This window comes from Cervus elaphus, chromosome 33 (genome assembly GCF_910594005.1).
Source record: "Cervus elaphus chromosome 33, mCerEla1.1, whole genome shotgun sequence".
NCBI lineage: Eukaryota > Metazoa > Chordata > Mammalia > Artiodactyla > Cervidae > Cervus > Cervus elaphus.
The window spans coordinates 9,473,287-9,500,314 of NC_057847.1; the positions used below are offsets into that span (position 1 = coordinate 9,473,287).

A 27,028-nucleotide genomic window follows, 5' to 3' on the forward strand; every position below is an offset into this window, starting at 1 on the left:
CAGCCAGATGGAAGTCAGACCTAGTTTGGGTCTTGGCTTCACAAAGCAAAACTTCCTGAACCTGTTTCTTCCCCTACAATATGAGCTGCAATCTCTACCTTCAGAGGTGGGTTTACTCTGGATCAGGACCCCTGATTCACACAAACTCCTTCCAAAGTCCTAGAAGGGGCTCTCAGTTTTGTAGTCCCATTTTGTATTCTTTTTCATTAAGCAAGCTCTCCTACATGTTACCAGCTTCAGATGCCACAAACCTCGGATACGCTCCTTCCTACCCCAGACAGGTGCTGTAGGAGTTAAATAAGACTCTGTTCATAAAGTGTGGGGCATGCAGGAGATGCTCCAAAAATACTTCCCTCCAGAACAGCCCAGAAAAAGGTTGAAAAGACAGAGCCGTAGCTGGTGTGCTTGCAGCAAGCCCTTTTTAATGTCCAACATCTTGCCATTCAACAATCCAGCCCCTATCCAAGGGTGTCCTCTGGGGTCCAGACACAAATGACAGGGGATGCTAAGGCACATGGCTCTCAAGAGGGGCCTCCTCCGCTTTGATGTGGCCATAGATCCAATCAAGGTAACGGCTGACTTTGGTGTAAACGCCGTAGTTGTAGAGGCGCCCACAGCCCTCGCCCCAGCTCACCAGGCCCACCAGGAACCAGGTGCCACGGAAGAAGGCAACCATAGGCCCCCCGCTGTCGCCATCACAGGCATCCCTCGAGTCCCCGAGGATACCGGCGCACAGCATGTTCTCAGAGATCTTGTTTTCCATGGCGTGGACGCATGCATTGTACGGGACCACGGGGACCTTGATGAAGTTGAGGACGAAGGTGCGGTTTTTCTTGACCTCATCACGGTAGCCCCAGCCTGTCACCACAGTCTCCTGGCCGACCTGGGTGAGCTTGCGCTCAGAGAGGCCACTATCTGGGAGGCAGATGGGCACAATGGTCTGCGAAAGAGTGGCAGGCTGGGCCAGGCGCAGCAGGGCGATGTCATTGTCACTTGTGCTCTTCGTATAGTTAGGGTGGATGATGACCTCCTTGATGTCCAGGTCCACCTCCCAGCTCTCCCAGCGCCGCATGTCATACTCCCCTGCAGGGCAGAGGGGCTGTCAGAGTGAGCCTGAGGAAACTTCCTTCCCCAGGGGCCCCGATGAAGCGAGCAGGACTGCCCTGCTCCTGCAGGCCCTCGTGGATGGCAGGGAATGGGTCCACAGTCGGAGTGGTCACCATGCATGCCTGGCAGGCCCTGGGACACAGGGCTATCCCTCAGGTCCCTATCAAAGTTAACAGCCCATGAGTGTCCATCCTAAAGGGGCAAACACTGGTCTGAATTCAGGACTGGCTCAGAGATGCAGCAGTGAGGCTTGGGCAGTGACCAGCAGTGGGCAGTCAGCAGGGAAGCTTCCTGGAAACCTGGGACATAGACCAGAACCTCAAAGAGAAAATGGGGTGCCTGCTGAGGTGGGGGCAGGGCAGGAACAGCAGGACCCAGAGAAGGAGGGCCAGCTAGACACAGGCTCTAACCAGGGAAGAAAGATCTAGATCACACACAAGACACAAGGTCTTCTCAGGCAAAGCAGATGGCTCCTGGTAAGTGGGGGTGGGGCTCTTATTCCAAGCCCAGCCCCACGGGAGGCCACTGGCCTTTGGTTGTGCTGGACATAATGGCAGAGAGTGAGGGTCTGGTCAGTCATTCTCAATACATATCTTTTTCCTTCTTTTTGCATGATGGTTGGAGTGAGCGCCCCACCCGCAGGAATTGATAGAGTGGGGCCCAGGCTCGGGGAGCCCTGGGCTGTTGCAGGAGAGCAACTGGCTACTGTGGCAGATGCCAGGGTCCCAACGGCACAGTCGGTCCCTGTCAATCTGTGTGAAGCGTGGCCCTGAGACCAGGCCCTGTGGATACCTTCTGGGTCTCTGCACCCAAGGATGCTGTAGATACATACACACAGCCTGCTCCACACAGTGAGAGTGAAGACACAAGTATGTGTGTAACCCCCTCACTTGCAAACACACAAACGTAAACACCTGGCCACCAGATTCAAAGAGAACCCCTTATGTGCAAACCGAGCCTGTGTCATGGTGTCTAAAATCCCACCATGGGAGGGGCGGGCTGGGAGCACACAGCCCTCTTCCCACCAGATGCCTTCTGCGTGGGCTCAAGCCCCCCAGAGACCAGGCTCCCCAAACCCAGCCACCCTCCCGCCTGCTTCCAGCCCGCACCGAGCCTGACGATGAGCTTCTTGCGGTTCTCCAAGCAGTGGGCCACCGTTAGCACCCAGGAGATGTGGATTAGTACTGCCCCACAGACCAGCTTCTTCTTGGAGTCCAGCAGCACTGCCTGGAAGGTGGGGGGGGGGGGGCAGTGACATCACAACACAACTTTCTGACAGCTCCACTCAGGCCTCCGGGGTCTTGGCACAGCCCTAAGTATGGTTCTCAAGCTCAGCGCACTGGCTGCATAAGTAGGTCTTTCCTGGGTTCCCTGGTCACACAAGCATGGACTTTTGGGCACTTTCTCCTCTGCACATTTGATAGAGTTTGCCTGTTCCAGGGTGTCTCCCCACGTTTGCCCATGCTGTTCCTATAATCACCCTCAGCAGCATGCAGAGAGTTCTTCCTAGCCTTGATGGCTAAGGCTGGGCCTTGAGTCCTCTGGGTAGCCTTTGAGGCCCCTGGGAGGCCTTGGGGGTCCCCCTCCAGGTTTCTTCAACCCCTGTCCTACCAGCCATCCCAGCTCTGGTCCCATTGGGTTGCTGTGTGTTTAGGATCCTGACCCTCCTGGGGGTGTGAGATCCCCAAGACCTACCAGTCCCCAGGTTATTGATCTCTGGGGACCCTAACCCCCAGTGCCTGGGAGTCAGACATCAGGTTAAGTGTGAGTTTCCATGGGGAAGCTGGAGAGGGACTCAGGGGTCAACCCTCCCTCCTAGCCTTTTGCTATGCAAACACTGTTCCCCTCAGCCAGGCCGGTGCCTGGAACACCACCAGCACAGCATTATCTCTCCAGCTGCTTTTAAAGCTATACTTCTTCCTGCTTGCTCCACCCCAGATCCTGCGCCCACTCCACCCTGCCCAACTGCCCCTCTCTCATCAGGTTAGCGCCGTCTTTCCCTGGGACCCTCTACCCTTAGCACTGCCTCCCCCACCCCAAGCAAAGGCTCACTTCCCTCCCCACTGGTGCCTCCAGAACAGGAACTGGGCTCAGTGACCCCTGACCCAGATGGTGAGCTGCCGCCGCTCCTCTCACCTGCCAGGGGCTCTCCCCCCATCCAGCCTCCTGCCCGTTGACAATCCGTGGGCCCAGCTGGTCTTTTTGCTCTACTTGATTTGTGTCACGTTTCAAGGTCTTGCGTTTCTTCTCCATTCGCTTCCCTAGCCTCCCACAAGGGAACGTCACTGAAGGCAGGAGAAAGCAGCTGAGTGCCTGCCAGGCACTGCTCCCAAGACTGCCCCCCATGTCTGTCCACCTCCTGCCAGCAGCCTCATTTGCTGCCTTGTAGGATAAATGATGCTTAGACACATAGTTTTATCAAATTGCACAGCCCCTCAGGTCAGTCAGCCAGTTAACAAACAGTGCCACTTAATGGCAAGAGTCAGGCCAAGCAGCATCTCTACCCAGTGGCCTGGCCTTGGGGTCGCTTGTTCAAGTTCTAGGGGTTCAGTGCACCCCAGGGCTGTTGGGAGTAATCCCTGGGACGCATGGTGAGGTCTCATGCTGGGATGTTACCGAGCTCCTAACAGAGGTAAGAACTTATGGGCAGGAGCAGGTGGGCACTCCTGGAGAGCCTCAGAGTGGCTCTGAGCACAGTTGTGAGGTCCTCTGCCAGGAGGAGAGAGCACAGAGCAGAACCGAGGCCAGGGCCCTTCACACTGGGCTGAGAGATTCAGACTGGCAGGAGCAAGGGGAAGCCACCAGCAGGGAGACTGGACAGTGACAGAAAATGGAGATGAGACAACAGCAACAAAATTCCAGAAGCTGAGGGACATGGCGACTGACTTGGTTGTCTGAGAAAGCCGAAACCTCAGCCAGGAGTAGGAGATGCAGCAGCAGGCGGCTTAGCCCCAGAGACGCCCAGGAAGGCTCCATGTCTGACTGAGGAAGCTGTGCAGGTAGCATGGCAGGAGTGTTGAGAGTTTGTCAGAGAAACTGCTAGAGCCCTAGGCTTCTGTCTCGACCCCTCATCAGTGACCTGACTCTCCTCTCTGACCCCCACAGAAGAACCTAGGTGTACTCTCTGAAGAGGGGGAACCAGAGATTGTGAGCTCAGGACTCAACGGAGACGCCACAGGAAAGACTGACACTCACGGCTGACCAGAGGAAGTCACGCAGACACCTGCAGACCCGGCAAATGCAGCTCCTCCCCCCTGCACCCCCACAAGGGGCTGCAAGCCAGGCTGGGACCACCCTCGCATGAGTTCGGATGGTTCCTCTCAGAAAATGGCCGAAAGACCTAAGAATCTGGGCAACAGGGTTCTGTCAGTGACTTGAGCCTTCAGATGGTCTCATAGAAAAGCCCACTGGCCAACAGGCTCACCAGGCTTTTCTTTGAAACTCCCTGTGACTCTAATTACTTCAAAAGAAAAAGTTAGATTTTCTGTTGTGGTTTTTTTTTTTTTTTTTCAGTAAAAGGACTGGACTATAAGTCGTGGTAAGTTCCCCGAAAGAAGAACACAGAATCAAAGAGATGGAAAATAGAAAGATCGTAAAACTAGAAAATCAGCCCAGGGGAAAGAGATCTGATTAGAAGATGCAGAAACAGAGAACAGAGAACGCAGGAAGGTCAAGCCATCAAGGAAAAGACTAAAGAAATGTTCCTAGAAGTGGAAGATGTGAATTTCCACATGAAAAAGGAGCTACACAGTGAATGAAAGATCCACACTGAGGAACAACCTGTTGAAATTCGTGTTAAGAGTTGCCAAACTCCGAGTGTTGTGTAAGTATATAACTCTGATAGAAATTAAAATGTATAAAGAGGAAAACAGAAAACAAGGTTGCTCTCTCTCTTCAGAGAAGCCAGAGGTAAAGGGGGATATAAAGCCATCCAAGATGGTGGCTCAGCTGGTGAAGAATCTGCCTGCGCATGCAGGAGACGCAAGAGACTCCGGTTCACCGCCTGGGTTGGGAAGATCCCCAGGAGAAGGAAATAGCAACTCGCTCCAGTATTCTTGCCTGGAAAACTCCAGGGACAGAGGAGCCTGGTGGGCTACAGTCCATGCGGTCGCAGAGTCAGGCACGACTGAGCACACACACGATAGATGTGGAGGGTGCTGGAGGCGTGCCCTCTACATCCGCTCAGCCGAGGAGCTTCCTCTGTGCTCCTGCCCCAGGAGGCGTCCCCAGGGTGAGCGGTGGCGCCCGGAGAAAGGTGGGCAAGCGAAGGAAAGAGCGGGGAGGACACCCGCGACACCCGTCGGGGACACGCTCCTTCTCCCATCTCCCTTGCCCAGGCCTCAGCCCGGTGGCTCGCTCGCCGGCCGGGGATCCCGCGCGGTCCCCATTGAGGGAGCTCACCCTTGGCCTCGCAGAGCTGGTGGTCGTCCTCCAGCCGGTAGCCGGGCGCGCAGCTGCAGTGGCGCCGGCCCTCCTCCTCCCTGCAGTAGTGCGCGCAGCCGCCGTTGTCCGCCGAGCAGTTGGAGAAGCGCACCTCTGGGCAGACACGGAGGAGGGCGCCACCGGGGCGCGGCGGCTCTAAGCGCCCGGCCGGCTCCGGGCCCGGGAGGTCCCCGCCCCGCCGCCCCCGCCCCCTCACCGTGCAGGCAGAAGCGGCCCTCCCAGCCCTCCGCGCAGTCGCAGCGGAAGCCGCCCAGGCCATCGATGCACTTGCCGCGTCCGCAGCATGGGAGTTCGCACGGGCTCCCTGAGGGCCGGTGCTCGCACTGGTCCCCGTCTGCGACGAGGGGTGAAGAGGGCGTCACCCGGGCCGCCGGCCCGCTCCCGGTTCCCCCAGCGACCCAGAGACCCCCGAGGGGCACAGGTATGGCGGCCCGAGGTCTGGAGCGCACTCACCGCTATACTTGGACCAGAAGGCCACCTGCGGAGAGAAGGGGCGGCATCAGGGGCCATCAGCCCACCTGTGTAAATGGGGAGCCCCTGGGATCCCTCCCCGGGCTGGCCCAGGTCCAGCAGGGCAGCATCTAAAGGGGCAGGGGAGCGATTATCCCATACAAGGAGGGGTCAAGACCCTCAGCCGGGGAGGAGCGGGGCCGGGGGTTGGGGGCGGGTAGGCAGCTGTATCCTGAGAAATGCCAGGCTCCTCCTTGCCTCTGGCCATCTCCACCTCACATCCCCTACCTGACCCCCGTGCCCTGGAAGTTTGCTCTGGGTGCTGGCTGCCACCAAAGCAGCCACTGCAGCAGAAGGGACCCAGAAGCTCCCCCACCCTTGACTGCCTGCTCTGTCTCTTTGCAGCCCCCTCCCTCCTTTCTCAACCTGTCTGGTCTCCCTGAGGGGTTGTGCTCAGAGCTGAGTGATCCCAGGATGTTGTAGGTGAGACACAGCTTGCTAGTTCAAGAAGTCTGCTTTTGTAACCAGGTTTGGGCTTCCCTGGTGACTCAGTTGGTAAAAAAAATCTGCCAGGAATTCAGGAGACCCAGGTACGATCCCTGGGTCAGGAAGATCCCCTGGAGAAGGAAATGGCAACCCACTCCAATATTCTTGCCTGGAAAACCCCATGGACAGAGGAGCCTGGCGGGCTACAGTTCATGGGATCGAAAGAGTTGGACATGACTTAGTGACTGAACCATCGTCCTGGTGGCACTTCTGCTGTCCTGGTGGCACTTCTGCTGCTGGGCTGGGACCACCATTCCCTGAGATGGGCTTGATGGTGCTGGGCTTGATGCCCAGGCCACAAGCCCCCCTTCTGGAGACCCGGGTTAGATGGGTGTGATGTGCCCAGGCCATGCCTGCAGAAAGCCATCTAGGCGTCTGCAGAGGAGGCCATCTGAGGAAAGAGTCCATGGGAATCTAGTCAAGGAGGTGGTGGAGAAGGGCAAGAGAAGAAGCCACCCAGAGTTCCCCCTTCAGCCCTGAAAGCCCTGGATGGGAGCGCATGCCTACAGACAGCTTGAGGGGCCCCCAGGTGGTGGCACAACCCCCAGGTCCTAGAAGCTAAAGTGAGCTCTTGAAGCTGGAGGGGGTCTGAGCCTTCTATCAGGAAGCTACCTCTCTTAACAAGTGCACCCTACTGACTCAGGGTCTCCACCAGGAAGCTCTGGGGGCCAAAGAGGACAGACCCTTTCCTTAGATCCCATGAGCAACCAGATTTCACTCCTGGAGAATCTGAGGCACAGAGTGAGTGTGTGTGCAGAGACATCAGAGGCTTGGGTCACCCGATGAGCAGGTGCAGCGTGGAAGCAGAGGTGGTGGCCTTTTGGTCACAGGGAGAGAGGAGGGGAGGCAGTGGTGGCCAGTTGTCGGTGAACTGTGACTGAACTGCCTCCAGTGGAACTGAGTGGGAATCCCAGCCCAAAGCTTCCCCAGACTCTTCATGCTCATTGCAGAGTTCTGTTTCTTGGACCTGTGTGCCCTGACCAAGATCTTAAGGCTATTTACTCTGTGGCTGCACCCCCAGCAAGCTGGGAGTGTAAGGGACTGGTGTCCACTGCCCCCCCCCAAGGGCCCCAGGCTGCTCCTCCAGGTCCCACCCCTGAGCCTCATGCTCTACACCCAGTCGGGCGGCCTTACTGTGTCTTCCTTGTTTTGGAAAATCTCCCGAGCTTCCTCGAAATCACAGACCTCCTCTGAGCACTCACGCTCCACGCTGCCGGGCCGCAGCTCCTCCAGGAAGGAGTTGGCACGTTTGCGGATCCGCAGCACTTGGTGGGCACGCTGGCTGCTGGAGAACACTGAGTCTGGGATGGGGATGGGGAGCTGACTTTGGTGGGGGGACTGCCATGAGGGGCCCCCACTGGGGAGAGACCCTGGGGAGGTTTGCATCTTGGGTCCCCTCCTCCTCTGCTCTTCTCCTTCTCCCGAAGTAGGTGACAAGTCATCTGAGGATAGGACACTGACCATTCAGGGTGCGTGCGCTAAGACAGGCAGACCTTCGGAACCCAACCCAATCTCCATGTGACCTTGAGCCAGCCTTTACCTCTCTTCACTTTGGTTTATTCATCAAAAACCGAGGATGAGATAATCATGTAAAACACGTAGCACAGTGCCCGGCGCAGAAATGAGCAGCCAGTGACCAATGCCATGTGCTACTGCCATCACTGGGCTTCCCTGGTAGCTCAGCTGGTAAAGAACCCGTCTGTAGTGCAGGAGACCCCGGTTCCATTCCTGGGTCAGGAAGATCCCCTGGCCAAGGGAAAAGCAACCTACTCCAGTATTGTGTTCTGGAGAACTCCACAGACAGAGGAGCCTGGCAGGTTATAGTCCGTGGGGTCACAAAGAGTCTGAGGCTACTGAGCGACTTTCACTGCTCTCGGTATTGTTCAAGTGCAGAGTTAAGTGGGCCTCATTGTCCTCCATGTACCCCTTGTGGCACCCAGTCTTGACTGCCTCCCTGCAGCCTCCCTGCCCTCCCCTCCCCCCGCCATGATGAATTCCCCGTGCCCTGCCCCTTGGGTGGGAACACCTGAGCAGCAGTGCTGCCACCCAGGGAGCACCACCATATCCCCCAGGTTCTGAAAGGTGTCTGCCTTGGATGCAGGGGGATAGCTGGGGTGGAGGGACCAAGCTGGGGAGTGTGGAAGAGAGGCTCCAGGATGCCGTGGCCTGGAAGGGCATCCTCAGGGAAGGAAGATGTGCTGGAACTGAGTCTGGCCTTAGGAGACACATGGACCAGGGGTGGGGGTGGGGAGGAAGGCACCCCAGGCAGACCAGCTGCTCAAGAAGAGGCAGAAATGTAAGAAACAGCCTGTTGTGACTCCAGGGGATGGGGGAATGACCCACCTAATAACCCAGGTAGCTCACTTCCCCCACAGGCCTCCCCTCCCCCTGCATTCTGGCCTCCGGTTCTCGGCTGACCAGGCGAGCAGCTGGGGCAGGGCAGCAGATGAGAATTTTAGGAGGAGAGGCTGTCCTGGGGTGGTATGGGTGGCAGCTGGGCCTGGAGTTTACAGTTGAGGGAGTGAGTAGTGGAGAGGGAAAGCGGGGGGACTGTGTGACCACCCCCCCCACCCCCGCCCCGGGGAGGAGGAAGGGCGTGCCCCCAGGGGGCACCAGCTCAGTCCTCAGGCCCCGGGTGCCCTGCTGCTTCTGCCCCCAGTCAGGTCCTCCCTGCTCATCTCACCTCACCCTGAGGCTCAGAGGAGGTGGCGAAAGGTATGAAGAGGGTGCCAGGGAGCGGGGAAGGGGAGCACGGCCTTACCGGGAGGAGCTGGTGTGCTGGAAATTCCCCAGACGGTCACGAACAGTAAGAGGCTTGTAAGCTGCCACATTCTGAAGCTGCAGCCACCTGTCTGAGGAGGACTTCTGAGCTTCCAGCAGCCCCACTGGCCCCCACTCCACCCACCGCCACCCCCTCCCCCCACTGTGGGCGCTGAGTGAACAAGCCTCCCGTGCACGCTCGCGCGCGCTCGTGTGTGTGTGTGTGTGTGTGTGTGTGTGTGTGTGTGTGTGTGCGCGCGCGCGCGCGCGCGCTGGTAGCCAAGGCAGAAGCTGGGGTCAGGGGTCCCTGGTCACTATTCCATCCGCTTCTCTATACAGAGCTAAGGTCACACGACCTGAGTCTGCAGGGTGAAGAGAGGAAGTGGGAGGGGCAGCAACCTGGTGAAGATCAAAGGGGTTGGCACAGAAGGGTTTGTGCCCTCCCCTGATGAGGGTCTGGGGGTGGCGCCTCTGCCGATCTACAGGCCAGGCCAAGACTGATAACTAACATTTATTGGACACTCATGGTGCCTTTCAAGCCATTTGTACCTGGTTCAGAGGGCGGGTCACCAAGTCAGAGCGAATCCCAGCTCCAGGACAGGGTTGCTGGGCAAGACCCCTCACTGCTCCTCGGTCTCCTCGTTTGTAAAAGGGATGGGAAAACTGTATTTCTGGCTTATATGGTTCTTGTGAGAATTAAACGAGTTAATCTACATAAAGCTGTTGAATAGGTTTGCGAATAGCAAATGCTCAGTAAGCACGGGCTCCTATTATCTCAGCTAAGGCTCACCACCACTCAAGAGGTAGGTGTTCACGGTGTCACCCCATTTCCCAGAGCGGGGATTGAGGCTCACAGGAGAGAAGTCACTCATCAGACACTCCCAACCAGCAAGTGGAAGAGCTAGTGCTCAAGCTCAGGCCCGCGTGGCTCCAGGCCTGGAACTTTAACCCCCGCCCCAAACCACCAGGCGCGCCCCAAGGCCACAGACATAGCACTCCAGGCCAGAAACCTAGGTGCCCCACTGCCCCCCAGGCTGAGGGGGTGCCCCGCCAGCACCCCCTCCCTGCTGACCTCCCACCTTCGCTGACTCCCTCTGAGGCTAGTTCTGACTTTTGTTTAAAGGGTTTAGAAGTAGAGGTGGGGGTGGGGCGGGCACCCCGGGGCTCCAGGCTGCCTCTGGTGATGGCGCTGAGGTCTGGAGGCCCTCGGCCAGCTCCCGCCTCCCTCAGAGTCTGCGAAGAAGGCCCCTGGGAACCATGGCACCCAAGCCCGAGGAAGGCCAACCAGAGCTTTGGCCTGGCTGCTGGCAGAACTGCGACTTCCTTACGCCAAGCTCCAGCCAGCTTCTCAAACCTTGGTGAGAAGCTCTCACCGTCAGGCCAGCTCACCCTCCTCCAGCCCCTGTCACAGACCTGCCTCGAAGGGGACTTACTGGGGTGGGCCACGGAGAAACTGCAAGGCTGCCCTCCTGACGCCATGACAGCTTGGAACTTGAGTTAATCCATAACCACAAATATTTACTTGGCCCTCGGTGCAGAGGCCTCCCTCTCCACAGATAAACAAACAAGCTCCCAGCTGAGGACAGCCCTGTTTGCCCCAAGCCCCCTCTGCCCCAGCAGTGGGAGGGAGGTGAGGGGCAGGCACCTCAGGTGTGGCCTCATTTTAACCTCATAGTAGCTGGCCAAAGGAGGGAGCCTGTCCCCTTTTGGCAGGTGAGGACATTTTTACCCAGTGATATTGCTGTTTGCCTCAGATCAGCACAACTGATACTGTTATTTCACCAACTCTAAGATGCCATTGGGCTTCCCAGGTGGCGCTAGTGGTAAAACACACACACACACACACACAAACCTGCCAATGCAGGAGACATAAGAGATGCGGGTTTGATCCCTGGGTTGGGAATATCCCCTGAAGAAGGATTTGGCAACCTACTCCAGTATCCTTGCCTGGAGAACCCCATGGTGGGCTACAGTCCATAGGGTCACAAAGAGTCAGACACAACCGAGCAACTTAGCATGTAGGCAGGATGCCATTAGTTATAAGATGCATCTATTTTATGTGTCAGCATAAAAGAAACATTGCTAATTACTCAATGGCCTGCCATCCTGATAACATCATGATATGATGTAAAAACAGTAAAAGATTTGCCTCTCAGGGTCTCTACCACATGGGTGCCAATACTCAGCTAAACCCTCACCTCCAGCAGCTCCTACAACTGCCACTCTCTCCTACCACACACAACTGCACACCACTATTTCCATAACCTCAATTTTGCAGATGTGGACACTCAGAAATCTTTGGTCATTGGGCCAAATTCACGGAGCCAGTAAATGGCAGGTCTGGATTAGAACTCAGGTCTTTCCAGCACTTCTGGCACCTCTCACCTACTTTTGTGAGCAAGTGAGAAAAGTCAACAGAATTTGGGGAAGTCTGCAGTCAGTTTGTTACCAGTATGTCAGAAAGGGCAGGAGCAGAAGTGAAGGGTCTGACCTGGAGCCTCGGCCCTGGCGCTGCGGGCCATCAGCCCTTATCACGCATCTCCCTTCCTGTACTAGAAATACCCCGCTTCTTCCAAACCCCACTCCTTCCTTGGAGGACTTGACCACACTCCTCGGAATCCCAGCCCTTGCACAGCTCATGTGACTCTGCCCTGCTGACCTCTGGTGACAGCACCAGGAAGTCCCTTGACCCAGGGGTCAAACAGATCCTCTCCCCCAGCCCGCAGGAGTGGGGCCTCAGTCTTACTCCTCTGAGCCCAGGACTCACAGAGTTTGAAGCCAGAGCCTCAAAACGCACGTCTCGGCCTAAAGCAGAGGAGGCTGATGAGGAGAAAGATGTGGATGTACAGAGAGAGGCTGAGACCACGAAGACCTGGAGAGTCTGGGCGAGGGGAGCAGTAGCAGCCTCCTTCATAATGACTGGGGCACACCCTGTGTTTGGCTTCCTAGGGGTCTCCCTGCCCTCGTGGGAAATCCCCTTTCCTTAAGTCTCCTTGCAACCAGACACCTGGGGTATAGCACTGTTCCCGGCTGTGGAGTACAAGGCCCTTATGCTGCCTACTCGGCCCACTGGAGAAAACCAGAGGAACAGGGTGAACGTCTAACAAGGTAGACACACTGTGCAGAGGCCGAGTGGAAGGTGCAGATGGTGATGCTTATGAAATTCCAAGGAGAGGTAAATCAGCGCAAGTAGGGTGATCAGGGAAGGCTACCTGAAGGAGGCAAGGCTTCAGCTGGACATCAGAAGGCAGGCAGGACCCAGGTAAAAAAGGAAGGGCCCTCAGATGGGGAGGAGGAGAAGACAGTTTGAGATGGAGCTTCTGGCAAGTGGGGAGTCAGTGGCTGTTTGTTAAGTTCTGGGGCTACTGCTTGGAAAAAGGAAGTCATGGTCCTGATGACTTGGGCAGGAAGCACGAAGACCATGTGCCAAACCACACAAGAGGGGTGGCTTTCACAGCCAAGGAACGTATAAAAATGCCTCCTGCACCCCTATGCTAGCTCCAGGGTCCTCCCCCATGAGTCTGCAACATCACCTCTACCCCACAGCCTGCTGTCCCCCATTTCACCTTCCAAGTGCAAGGCACTGTGCTTGTTGACAGGGACTCCTGCCCGTCTTCTCTTCCCTGCCATCTCCTTGCCTCCTGCCTGCTCCCCAGCCTAGCCCAGGAGATCAGCTCCGTGTGAAGTTTACTTAGGATCCACCACAAACCCTGACCAAGAATAAGGGACTCTGCTGGAGGCGCCCACCTCCAAACCAGCGGAGATGCCAAAGCATAAGCACCTAGAAGAGCCAGGGCACCTGCCGTGGGGGAAATGACTAGTGCTAGGGTCCACTAAGGTGGACCAGAGACGGTCAGGAGGGTTCCTCTTGCCCTTCATGCCTGTGGGCCTGCTGGGATGCTCCAGTGGGAGTGCCTGCATCACAGCCTCCACATTGGCTGCCAGCGCAGGTGACTCGGGTCACCTCCCTGAAGCAGAGAAGGTCAGTGCCACCAGCTCTTGCCAAGTTCTGCTGACTCTGAAAGGCAGGCATCACCTGGAATGTCCTGGTGAGTCCAGGTATGCGGCATCTCTGCTCGCTTGCGACAGCCTTCCAGCAGGGGGCGCTGCCCTGGTCCCGCGGAAGGGTTCCGGCCGGGGCTACGAGGTGCAGCTTCACGCGGCGTGGTGGCCATAGTCGACTGACCTTGTCTGTCCCTGGGGTTGCTCTTCCTAGGTGTGAGTCACCCCACATTAGTCCGATTCAGTCAAGTTCACTCAGATGCTAGAGCAGAACTCAGGCATTCCAGCTAGAGATGGTTGAGAGACAGGAAGGAGCCTGTGTGCTGGGCATTCCCGGAATTTGTTTGTTTGGTATTTTTTAAATTTTTTTTTCATTTATTTTTATTAGTTGGAGGCTAATTACTTCACAATATTGTAGTGGTTTTTGCCATACATTGACATGAATCAGCCATGGATTTACATGTGTTCCCCATCCCGATTCCCCCTCCCTCTTCCCTCCCCATCCCATGCCTGACGCGAGAGAAGGTACAGGAAGCAAAGGTGTGAGGTTAAAAACAAAAGCCAGAATTATCATGTGACACTCAGCAGTGGGACGTTCAAAAATCTCATCTTTGGGATCAGGCTCACACGGGTTTAAACCTCATCTTGGTTCCTTCCTGGCTGGGTTGCTTAACTTCCCCCTGCCTCAATGTCTACTCTGGAAATGAGGCCAAGAAGAGTATCCACCCAGGTGGTTGTTATGGGGACCAAATAGTGTGTGTGTGTGTAGATACATGATACATATGATATTATATATGTGTATATATAATTTATTTCTGGCTGCACGGGGTCTTTGCTGCTTTGTGGAGGCTTTCTCTAGTTGCAGCCAGTGGGGGCTACTCTTCACTGTGGCGCACAGCTTTCCATTGTGGAGACTTTTTTTGTTGTGGAATTCTTGGGCTCTAGGGTGCATGGGCTTTCAGATCGTTTCTACAAGGTGGACAGGGCCTGGGACTTAACAAGTGATTGATTGAAAAGTCAAAGTGTTAGTCACTCAGTCGTGTTCCACTCTCTGTGACCCCATGGATTGCAGCCCGCCAGGCTCCTCTGTCCATGGAATTCTCCAGGCATGAATACTGGAGTGGACAAAAAAAAAAAAGAATACTGGTTGCCATTTCCTTCTCCAGACGTTCTTCCCAACCCAGGGATCGAACCTGGGTCTCCTGCATTGCAGGCAGATTCTTTACTCTCTGGGCCACCAGGGGATCCCAGGTGACTGGTTAACTGACAATCTTCTCTTCCCCGCTCCCCAACTATCCCAGAGAGAAGGGGAGGATCAAAACCCAGCGGAAATGGGTGTCCCCTTTCACAACTGCCTGTGGAGGCAGGGAGGGGGTCCTGAGGGGGCGATTAGCAGGAGAGGAAGGGCAGCTGCCATCTGTGTTGCAGGTTACCAGCCATCAGCTCTGAATGCTGAGTCACCCCAGATCCCTGAGGTCTGGAGGGCATGCCTACCTAGTATGGGGCCGACTCTGGTAACAGGTGTCAGAACCCAACGTGAGCTCACTTACTGGCCAGAGTGATTAGAGGTGCGAAGGCTTATGTGGAGCCTCTGCCCTCACCCCCTGCCACTCCCCTTGCCTGGTGTCCATTCGTGTCTTCTGGTGTAGAAGCCAGGCTACTCAGGGCTCACCCTGGGAAGGGTGAAGAGAGGAGACAGTCCTGGGTGGCTGGCTTCCCCGTTAAGAAATGGAGATGAATAGATACAGTCCAGTGTCAACAGCACAATGGCACATTGATTCTTTTTAATTTCATATTGGAATATAGTTAATTCACAATGCTGTGTTAGTTTTAGATGTACAGCAAAGTGATTTAGTTATACATATTCATATATCTGAGCTTCCCTGGTGGCTAAGCTGGTAAAGAATCTGCCTGCATGCAGGAGACCTGGGTTTGATCCCTGGGTTGGGAAGATCCACTGGAGAAGGGATACTCCAGTATTCTGGCCTGCAGAATTCCGTGGACTGTATAGTCCATAGGGTCTCAAAAAGTTGGACATGACTGAGCATCTTTCACACATTTATTTTATTTTATTTTTCTGATTCTTTTTCTGATTGTTTTCCCATTTAGGTTATTACAGAGCATTGAGTATAACTCCTTGTGCTCTACAGTAGGTCCTTGTTGATCTGTTTTCGTTTTAGCAGTGTGCATATGCCAATCCCATCCTCCCAATTCATCCCTCTCCCCACCTTTCTCCCTTGGCAACCATAAGCCTGCCCTCTAAGTCTGGGAGTCTGTTTTTGTTCTATAAACAAGTCCATCTGCACCATTTTTTTAGATTCCACATATAAATGACAACCTTTGATATTTGTCTTTCTCTGACTTACTTCACTTAGTATGGTAATCTCTAGGTCCATCAATATTGCTGCAAATGGCATTATTTCATTCTTTTTTTAAAAAATAGGTGTGCAGTATAATTTACAAGTAGTAAAATTCACTCTTCTTGAATGAACAGTTCTGTTTTGACAAATGTATGTAATAGTGTAATCACCAGCACAAACATTAAATGGGTCATTTTTAACACCTTCACAAAGTTACCCTGTGTCTCATCCCCAGCCCCTAGCAGTCACTGATCTGATTTCCATTATTTTCTATAGAATGATATAAACATGGAATCCTTACAGTATGTAGCCTTTTAAAACTGGCTTTTTCATTCAACATGAAGCTTTTCAGATTTATCCATGTTGATGTGTATATCAGTAGTTTCTTTCTGTTGCTGAGTAGTTTCCATATACAGAAGTACCACATATTGTTATCTGTTTGCCTGTTATAGGCTATTATTAAATAAAACTGCTAGCACACCACACACAGGGTTTTGTGTGGGTATATGTTTTCTTTCCTTGTAGGCAAATATCTAGGAATGGGATTGCTGAGTCATATGGTAAGTACATGTTTACTTTAAAAAAAAAAAAAGAGTGAAAGCAAAACTGTTATCAAAAGTGGCTTATACCATTTTGCATTCCCACCAGCAACATTTTGTTGTTATTATTCAGTTGCTAAGTTGTGTCCGACTCTGCAACCCCGTGGACTGTAGCACACCAAGCTCCTCTGTCCTCCATTATCTCTTGGAGTTTGCTCAAATTCATGTCCATTGAATTGGTGATGCTATCTGACCATCTCATCCTAACAGAAGCAGAAGAGCTTAAGAAGAGGTGGCAAGAATACATGGAAGAACCATACAGAAAAGTTCTCAATGATCTGGACAACCATGGTGTGGTCACTCACGTAGAGCTGGACATCCTGGAGTGTGAAGTCAAGTGGGCCTTAGGAGGCATCACTACAAACAAAGCTCATGGAGGTGATGGAATTCCAGCCGAGCTATTTAAAATCCTGAAAGATGATGCTGTGAAAGTGCTGCCCTCAGTATGTCAGCAAATTTGGAAAACTTACAACATACACGTGTTCTAGTTGCTCTGCATCCTCCCCAGCATTTGGTGTGGTCAGTTCTTTGGGTTTTGTTTTTTAACTTTTAGCTATTCTAGTAGGTGTGTGGCAGTATAACATTGTAGCATGAATTTTTACTTCCCTAATTACTAATGATGGTAAGCATCATTTTCATGCGCTTACCTGACGTTTATACATCTTCTTTTGGTTATGTGATGGTTTAAATCTTTGACCTATTTTTTATATTGAGTTTTGAGAATTTTTATACATTCTGGCACTAAGTCTTCTGTCACATAAATAAAATTTTCTTTCTGTCAATGGTTTGTCTTTTATTACTTAACAGTGTCTTTTCATGAGCAAATGTTTTTAATTTTGATGAAGTCCAATTATCAACATTTTTTGTGATTTTTGTTTTTGTATCCTACCTAAGAAATCTCTGCCTCAGATCATGTAGCTCACAAAGGCTTTCTCTTATGTTTTCTTTTAGAAACTTTATGGTTTTAGCTTTTGTATTTGGATCTCCAACCCATTTGGAATTTATTAATTTTTATATATAGTGTGAGGCATGGATTAGTGCTTTAATTTTTTTCTCTATATGGATATCAAGTTGTTCCAGCAGCATTTATGACAAACTCTATCATTTTCCCATCATTGTCATAACTTGATATTTTGTTAAAAATCAACTAACCATATATACATGTGTCTATATCTGCACTCTATTCTATTTTTTAAAAAGATTTTATTTATTTTTGTCTATGCCAGGTCTTTACTGCTTTGCGTGGGCTTTCTCTAGTTGTGGCAGGTGGTAGCTCCTCTTGTTGCAGAGCTCCGACTTCACTTAGTTGCAGGACGTGGGCACAGGGCTACTGCAGCGCGTGGAACTCTTTCACACCAGGGATCAAACCCATGTCCCTTGCACTGGCAGGCGGATTCTTATATACTACGCCACCAGGGAAGTCTACATTTTATTCTATTGATCTATCAGTTCCTCCTTATGCCTGCATCATATTGTCTTAATTTCTTGGTCACTGTTACAAGACTACTGAATGATGAAATCAGGTAGTGTAAATCCTCCAGCTTTGTTCTTTTTCAAAATTATTTTGGCTATTGTAGGTCCTTTGTATTTTTACACACATTTTAGAACCAGCTTGTCAATTCCTATCTAAAGAATGCTTGCTGGAATTTTGAATGGGGTTGAGTTGGCTCTATAGAACAATATGGGCAGAAGAGACATCTCAACACTGAGTCTTCTGATCTATTAGCATGGTATTTCTCTCTATTATTTTAAAGGTCTTTGTTAATTTGTTGCAAAAGTTTTGATAGTTTTCAGTGTACAGGTCTTAAATATATTCTGTTAAATTTATCCCTACTTAATTCATGCTTCTTTTAAGATTCATTTATTTTCGGCTGTACTGGGTCTTTGTTACTATGGGCTTTCTCTAGTTGCGGTGTGTGGGCCTTCACTGTGGTGGCTTCTCTTGTTGTGGAGCATGGGCTCCAGGGCACCCAGTTTCAATAATTGTGGCTCATGGGCTTCCCAGACAGTAAGGAATCTGCCTGCAGAGCAGGAGACCCGGGTTCAATCCCTGGGTTGGGAAGATCCCCTGGAGGAGGGCACAGCAACCCACTCCAGTATACTTGCCTGGAGAATCCCCATGGACAGAGGAGCCTGGTGGGCTACAGCCCAAGGGGTCGCAGAGAGTTGGACTCGGCTGAGTGGCTGAGCGCAGCACAAAGCACATGGGCTTTGTGACACACAGGCTTAGTCCCCCTACAGCATGTGGGATGTTCCTGGACCAGGAATCAAACCCCTGTCTCCTGCATTGGCAGGTGGATTCTTAACCACTGGACCACCAGGGAAGCACTTATGTTTTTAAAATGCTATTATAAATGGAATTCTAAAGATTACCATTTGCAATTGTTGGTTGCTAGTATATAGAAATACAATTGATTTTTTAATATGGAGACTTTTTTCCAGTTTTATTGAGATACAGTTAACATATAACATCATATTAGTTTAAGGTATACAACATGATCTGACATATGTATGCAGTACAAAATGATAACCACAATAAGTTTAGTAACCATCTATCACCCCATCTAGTTATAATTTTTTTCTTGTGATGAGAACTTTTAAGATCTAATCTCACTGCAACTTTCATACATGTGATACAGCATTGTTAACTATAGGTACCATGCTCTACATTACATCCCCAGAACTTATTTATCTTATAACTGACTTCCTTCACCCATTTCCACCCCCATTGCTTCTGACCAACCTGTTTCCTTAATCTGTGAGTTGTTCTTTTTTAATTTCACACATTATACAGTATTTACCTTGAAGCTGAGTTCTTGATCCTGCAAGCATTTGCTATCGTGACCAACCAACCCAGTTTGTCCAGGATTCTCCTTATTTTAGCAGTAAAAGTCCTACATCAGGTAAACTGTTCCCTGGGATGAGAAAATTCCAAGTTTTCAGTAATGGGCACAGAAGGGTGGGGGAAAGGTACAAGCCCCAAAGGTAACCCCGAAAAGAAAGGCTGAAAGCCATACGGGTTTTAGTACCAAATGGACATGGCACTTTCCCTAGTTTCGACTGCTGCTGATGGCAACCACAATTTGCAGTTCCTGATAATGGATCATTCATTATAACCACCCTTCCCAACCCAGGGATTCAACTCAAGTGCACTGTAATCTAATGCATGAACACCCACTTTGCCTGTGAACTGACTGTTGTGATTTGTGTTGAGACAGTGCTAGTTCAATTTTTAACATGGTGAATATTGTGGCCATGTTTTTTAATAGTTCAGTTGATGAAAATGAGAATGATGACAATACCAATCAGTGCCAGCAGGAACCAGACATGATGATCATTTAGAAGTCTAAACAACTGTAACATTAAAAAATTACATTTGTTTATTTATTTGGCTGCACTGGGTACCAGTTGCGCTACACGGGTGCTCTAGTGCAGTGTGCAGGCTTAGTTGCCCCACGGCATGTGGAATATTAGTTTCCTGATTGGGGATTGAACTCACATCTCTTGCATTGGAAGGTGGACCACCAGGAAAACCCCATAACTGTGTTACTTTACTGAGTACTGGCATAACATATGCAACTGGTTTAGGGTGGTAAATCAAAAGGGGCATGCTTCACAATATGCAGAAAAGAATCTGAGGTTGGGCATGGTTGAGAAGGGCTTCCCCAGGTGGCTCAAGGCAACCCACTCCAGTATTCTTGCCTGGAGAATCCTATGGATAGAGAAGCCTGGTGGGATACAGTCCATAGGGTCGCAAAGAGTTGGACAGGACTGAAGCAACTAAGCATACATGCAAGCACATGGTTGAGAAAGGAACGTAAAAGTAGAAACCGATATTCACAATTCTTCAATGAGACAGCCAAGGGCTTCTAAATTAATCAAAATCATTTTTTCGGTGTCCCCCAACCAATTCACAGTTGGATATAGTGGCCACTGGAGGAAACACGCTAACTTCAGACTATACTACAAACCTACAGTAACCAAACAGTATGGCCCTGGCACAAATATAGACATAAATCAGTGAAACAGTATAGAGAGCTCAGAAATAAACCCATTCACTTATGGTCAATTAGTTCTTACCTGCTGAGTGTCTTGCAAAATTGTCCACAGCACAACTATTGGAGTGTGGGTTGTTTCCTGGGATACCAAGGCTTTCATGATAAAAGGTGTGGTGACTTCTGTTTCCTCAAAACATGCAAAAGCATTTAATAAGTCACTTGAGTTTCTAGAAATGGAAGAAGATGATCTTCTGCAGACATGTGCCTACAAGACAGCTCTCACTGCGGTCAGTCATAGACCACAGTTAACCTGCCATAGATGTGAACAGGTTTATATAGAATGGATCAACAACAAAGTCCTACTGTATAGCATAAGGAACTATATTCAATATCCTGTGATAAGCCATAATGGAAAAGAATATGAAAAGGAATATATATATAAAACTGAGTCACTTTGCCATAGAGAAGTAATTAATGCAACATTGTAAATCAACTATACTTCAATTTAAAAAAAACTTAGTCTTCTACAAAACCATCTTTTCAAAGTGTGGGACAAGAATAATGACTTTCTCTAACATGTGGATAGACTGAGAATGGAGAAAAGGGTTGCAAGCAGAAATCCCTAAACTGTTCTCTAAAACTGTCTGATCTTTGAAGAGGCCATTCAGACACCAAAAATGGGTGAGCTGACTGCATCTGATTTGCTCAATGTGATAGTAGGTAGTAATAAAAACTCATATAATGAAAAATGACTCAGTTTGGGGGAAATAAACATCACCAGAAAAGGATAGCCAGTTTAATCAGGACTTGATCATTTCTTTACTAAAACTGGAAATTATTTGTCATTCAACTTTAATTTCCCAAGTTCAGATATCATTGGGCTTTAAAACCATTTTTCCTAAGAAATAGAGGTTTAGCTTATGACATCCAGAGTGCTTCAAAATGTTTAAAAAGAAGGCTATTTTAGACATGGATGTCCTACATACTGAATTTATAGATGTAAAGAAACTCACAAACAGTTGGTCTACCAAAATCAGCCTGTAGGTACAAAGTGGATGCACATTTTTGGAGAGCTGGAAACTAATCCCTACAGTCTAAAAACCTGCTGTTGTTAGTAAGACCCTAAGTATTCCACGCTCAAATGATTTGGTTGAGAGGATTGTTAGCTTGATGCCATTACATTGGACTGACAGCCGGAATCAGCATAAAGTTGGCTTAATAACAGCAGAGTTGCAAGTCAAAGAATTTTATGTTTAACCGCATTCAGTTTGATCGCTACATAAAGGAAGTGTTCCCTAAAGGCTGCAGGCAAGGACATAGAGGTAAAAGAAGGCTTTGTATCATAGGACAGCAATGTCACTGTTATTTTTTAAATTAAATATTGGTAATTAGTCCTATTATATTTGCTTTCTCTTTTTTAAAAGTCTTATATGTATCTTTTTTAAAAAAATTAATTTTTGTACAGCAGTTTTAGGTTCACAGCAAAATCCGGGGGTGGGGGGTACAGGCACTTCCCATATACCCCCCACCCCCACACATGCATAGCCTCCCCCATTATCTACATATCAGACATAGTAGTACAATTGCTACTATGAACCCACATTGACACAACATCATCGGCTAAAGCCCAGAGTTTACATTAAATTCACTGTTGATGTTGTGCTTCACCTATTCATCCCGGTCACTAGCTCCACCCCCAACTCCTGGAAGCTACTGATCTTTTCATTCTTCTCATAGTTCTGCTTTTTTCCAGAATGTCATAAAGTTGCAATCATACAGTACATAACCTTTCATATATATGTATTTTAACACAAAATCTAAGTAACCCATAATGGATTAAAACAAATTGCCCTATCAGAGGACAGAAACATTCTAAAACTATTTGTATATTTCTTTCTCATACATATTATTTAATTCGTCCTACTATGAATTATTGCCATTGTGACTAATCCTATTGTTTAAACAATAGCGCTTATGTAACAGAAAAGTAAATACAGAATATATAACTTCAAATTATCTATATTCATATTTTTCATATTTTAATAATGTGTAATTCTAATATGTATCATTTCAAATAAATGATTTGGTCATTTTCTATATTAATACACAAAGCGTAGAATATTTTTACATATTACTAAAGTGAAAGTGAAGTCGCTCAGTCGTGTCCGACTCTTTGCGACCCCATGAACTGTAGCCCACTAGGCTCCTCTGTCCATGGGATTTTCCAGGCAACAGTATTGGAGTGGGTTGACGATGGGTATAAAAACGGCATTTTTTACCTATTCCATTATTACGGGTTTGGGCGATCTGGTACGCCTGTGCCCCAGGTGGGATCACTAACGCTGGTTTGCTCCACTGCAAGTCTACCTCCTCCGGTCCCCGGGCGCTGTTTAAACCCCAGGGATCCAGAGCCTTCAGACACCTGGTCGCTGCCCCCCAAGGGCTCACAGTTTGGTGACGAAGCCAGACACGAAACAGGCGGAGAAGGTGCCCGGAAGGGTGCCCTGGCCACCTTGGGGCGGACCCTGACTAGCTCCTAGCAGGCCCGGTGGAAAGGCTGCCTGGAGGAGACCAGCCGGGGCTGCACCGCGGGGTAAAAGGCCGGGACGGGGGCGTGTGATCCGGTGGGCGGAGCCGCAGCCCGAGCCTCTCCTCACCCAGGACTGGCTCCACTGGACCTGCGCAGCAGGGGTCTCCCTCCGGGTCGCCGACCCGTGCGCTCTGGGTGTTACGCGCCCGAGTTGCGCCAGGGGGGATCGTAGTCCTTCCGGGCCCAGGCTCTAGCGCGGCCACTGCGCCCGGCCACGCGGGTTGCCCGGCCCCACAGAGGTCAGGATCCTGCAAAGCTGCTCCAGCGCCCCGGCCCGCGCCGCTCCGACTCCGGCGCGGCCGCCGCCACGCCCCTACCTCCACCGGCCGTGCCGCCCGCCCGGCGCCCCGCTGCCGGGCCGAGGCGTGTGCTGGATGCACGCCTGCCGCTGAGTCAGCCTGTGAGTCAGCGCCCCCTGACCGCCGGCCGCTGCGTCTGGGCTGCAGTTGGGGACCAGCGCGGGGAACCGGGGAGGAGCGAGGGATGGGGGAGGGGGAGAGAGCGGGAAGGAGAGCCGCTTCCAAAGCGAGGGTCTGCAGCCCACCGCCTGCAGGCTGTCCCGTGTTTTTGTTCAACCCAGAAGCTAAAAATGACTTTTACATTTTTAATGGTTTTGAAGTGCCAAAAAAATGATTTATTTTGTGACAAACAAAATTACATAAAATTCAAACCTCAGCGTCCCTGAAAAGTTTTATTGGACCAGCAGTGCGCATTTGTTTAGTATTGTCCGTGGCTGCTTTGCACGAAGCTGCAGAGCTGAGCGCTCGTGAGGCGCTGCGCGGCCCCCAGAGCCAAGGCTCTTGACTCTGCACCTTCACAGGAGGCGCGCTCAGCCCCGGCTGTTAAGGAGGTCACTTGGTTTGCAGAGAGCAAGTCCTGGGCTGGGGCTGGGGAGGGCAAACTCAGGCCCGAGGGGGATTACCACCCTGGGAAGCTTTCCAGACCAGCTGAGCTGCCTCAGGGTTTGTCAGCAGGCGGGAGAGCCTCCAGACCTCTGTGGTTGAACTTGCTAGGTTCTGGGACAGAGGGCTCCCGGCTGCAACCCTGGAAACCAGGTTTGTCCCACACCACCCCTGGGAGCCCTAACTGCGCTGTAGCAGGGTCCCCCGTGGGGCCACAGACTCCCAGCTGAGTGGTTTTTGCTCCCGGTTACCCATTAACTGGCTAGTCCTCACGTAAAATTTCAAGGAAGTCAGGCCTGCATGTTTATTGCCAGGTGGATCCCTGGTGATGACCTACCCTATCACTTGCAGCCTGGGGAAAAGAGTCTGGGTGAACCTTTATGACCGCTGTGGCTCAAGGCAGTGTTTTTCAAGCTTAAAAAAAAAAATCTCAACCCTCAGTAAGAAACATATTTTACATGGTAACAAGTTTCACAAAACTACCCTTAATACAGTGATGCATTCTTGCCATTTTCAATTCCTTTCTCTCTTCCTCCATCTCTCTTGAAAGAAAAGCTTCCTAGGAGATAGATATATGTAAAAATATACAGAGACTATTGAGGAAAGTCTCAAACACAGAAAAGTAGAGTAATATAATCGGCTTTCATGTACCAGTCCCTGAACTTCAAGAATAAAGTTTTGTCCAACTTGTTTCATCTCTTCCCCTCCTTTTTTCCCAGAATATCTTTCCTATTTTTCAAAAATTATGATCATGAAAAACAAAATGATCACAAAACACTAAATTGATTTTTTGACCTACTAATAGGTTGCAGCCTGTTGCATGTTGGTGCAAGTCCCTTCAGTCATGTCCAACTGTTTGTGACCCTATGGACTACAGGCCACCAAGCTCTTCTATCCATGGAATTCTCCAGGCAAGAATACTGGAGTACGTTGCCATGCGCTCCTCCAGGGGATCTTCCCGAACCAGGGATTGAGCTGCATCTCTTACATCTTCTGCATTGCAGGTGGATTCTTTACTGCTGAGTCACAGGGGAAGCCCTGCAACCTCTTAGTGCAACATAAATGTGCTTGATGGCATCCAGACATATCTGTCTCTTCTCTTTTTAGTTCAAAGCACAGCAGCAGGAAAGGTCCTCCTTCACCTACTGGAGGAGGCTTCTGGCTCTCAGTCTCCATGACCCTCCTTGACTTCCTTTAACCGAAGTCAGAGCCCCCAGCCTCTATGGGCAATAAATACACATACCTGTTTGTTATTATCTGATGTGCATTAAATTCTTGGTAAATAACTGTGATAACCTGGGAGGGCAAGGATTCCAGAAATACATTTGCTTCATTGACTATGCTAAAGGCTTTGACTGTGTGGATCACAACAAAATGTGGAAAATTCTTAAAGAGATGAGAATACCAGACCACCTTACCTGCCTCCTGAGAAACCTGTATGCAGGTCCAGAAGCAACAGTTAGAACCGGACTGGTTCCAAATCATAAAGGAGTACGTCAAGGTCAAGGCTGTATATTGTCACCCTGCTTATTTAACTTATATGCAGTGTACCTCATGCAAAATGCCAGGCTGGATGAAGCACAAGCTAGATTCAAGATTGCCGGGAGAAATATCAATAACCTCAGATATGCAGAGGACACCACCCTTATGGCAGAAGGCAAAGAGAAATTAAAGAACCTTTAGATGACGGTGAAACAGGAGACTGAAAAAGCTGGCTCAAAACTCAGCATTCAAAAAACCAAGATCATGGCATCCGGTCCCATCCCCTCATGGCAAATAAATGGGGAAACAATGGAAACAGTGACAAATTTTATATTCTTGGGCTCCAAAATCACTGCAGATGGTGAGTGCAGCCATGAAATTTAAAGGCGCTTGCTCCTTAGAAGAAAAGCTCTGACCAACCTAGAAAGCATATTAAAAAGCAGAGACATTAATTTACCAACAAATGTCTATGTAGTCAAAGCTATGGTTTTTCCAGTAATCATGTATGGATGTGAGAGTTGGACTACAAGGAAAGCTGAGCGCAGAAGAATTGATGCTTTTGAACTGTGGTGTTGGAGAAGACTCTTGAGAGTCCCTTGGACTGCAAGGAGATCAAAGTGAAACCATTTACCTCAGATTAGCATATGAACCCAGCCAAAACCCACGATACCTGGTTTCAGGACCTAATGAAGCTCATATTCTTGATGTCTCATCGCAGAAAGAATTCAGTGAGAGACAAAGTAATAGGTTCAGTTCAGTCACTCAGTCGAGTCCAACTTTTTGCAACCCCATAGACTGCAGCAAGCCGCCTTCCCTGTCCATCATCAACTCCTAGAGCTTACTCAAACTCATGTCATCCAATGATCTCAACCTCTGTTGTCCCCTTCTCTTCCCACCTTCAATCTTCCCCAGCATCAGGTTCTTTTCCACTGAGTCAGTTCTTTGTATCAGGTGGCCAAAGTATTGGAGTTTCAGCTTCAACATCAATTCTTCCAATGAATATTCAGGACTGATTTCCTTTAGGATGGACTGGTTGGATCTCCTTGCAGTCCAAGGGACTCTCAAGAGTCTTCTCCAACACCACAGTTCAAAAGCATGAATTCTTCAGCACTCAGCTTTCTTTATAGTCCAACTCTCACATCCATACATGACTACTGGAAAAACCAAAGCTTTGACTAGACGGACCTTTGTTGGCAAAGTAATGTCTCTGCTTTTTAATATGCTTTCTAGGTTGGTCATAGCTTTTCTTCCAAGGAGGAAGTGTCTTTTAATTTTGTGGCTACAGTCACCATCTGCAGTGATTTTGGAGCCCAAAAAATAAAGTCTCTCACTGTTCTTACAATACACAGAAGTGATAGGTAAGAAGTGGATTTATTCAGACTCAGAGAGAAGCACATTCCACAGAGTGTGGGCATTGCAGAGGGTGAGTGTGGCTGCAAAATGTGGCATGGTTAGGTTTCATAGGCTGACTAATTTCATATGCTAATGAGTGGGAGGATTAGTTCATCTATTTTGGAAAAGGGGTAGAGATTTCCAGTAAATGGGCCATGGCCCACTGCTTGGTCTTCTGACAGTGACTTAGAAGTGTCCTGGTGCCTCTGGGTGTGTCATTTCCCTTGCTGATTGAGGATCAAGGTCTAGTCTTGTCTGCCATCTTGGTTCCATTTGATTCCAATCCATTTATGTTGTGTCCTTGGGCTATGTCATTCTTTCAAAAGTTGTTTCCTTAAGGTTACAAAGTCAGTCAATTCCTAAAGGAAATCAATCCTGAATATTCATTGGAAGGACA

General features: G+C 50.1%; 1 protein-coding gene across 4 annotated transcripts; it reads right to left on the bottom strand.

Annotated features, from left to right (window-relative positions):
• Positions 1-397: 397 nt before the first annotated feature.
• PROC (protein C, inactivator of coagulation factors Va and VIIIa) lies at positions 398-10,816 on the bottom strand. Of its 4 annotated transcripts, XM_043894756.1 has the most exons (10): positions 10,740-10,796; positions 9,856-9,944; positions 9,308-9,398; positions 7,681-7,847; positions 6,004-6,028; positions 5,747-5,884; positions 5,509-5,643; positions 3,244-3,392; positions 2,217-2,334; positions 398-1,083 (listed from the first exon to the last, which is right to left on the bottom strand). In XM_043894756.1, the coding sequence occupies exons 1-10, from the start codon at positions 10,783-10,785 to the stop codon at positions 506-508; spliced, it is 1,536 nt and encodes a 511-aa protein (XP_043750691.1). In that variant the 5' UTR covers positions 10,786-10,796; the 3' UTR covers positions 398-505. The 4 variants fall into 4 exon arrangements, with proteins under 4 accessions (XP_043750691.1, XP_043750694.1, XP_043750692.1 ...); XM_043894759.1 differs by lacking the exon at positions 9,856-9,944 and having other exon boundaries at positions 10,740-10,816; XM_043894757.1 differs by lacking the exon at positions 9,856-9,944 and having other exon boundaries at positions 9,308-9,394; positions 10,740-10,808.
• Positions 10,817-27,028: the final 16,212 nt, after the last annotated feature.

Excerpts from the sequence above, each read along its gene's own strand:
- PROC (XM_043894756.1), bottom strand. The coding sequence starts at position 10,785 with ATGGCGTCAGGAGGGCAGCCTTGCAGTTTCTCCGTGGCCCACCCCA. Across the intron at positions 5,644-5,746 it reads GGGCCGCTTCTGCCTGCACG|AGGTGCGCTTCTCCAACTGC; the intron begins GTGAGGGGGCGG and ends GTGTCTGCCCAG. Across the intron at positions 3,393-5,508 it reads CCAGCTCTGCGAGGCCAAGG|TGACGTTCCCTTGTGGGAGG; the intron begins GTGAGCTCCCTC and ends TCCTGCCTTCAG.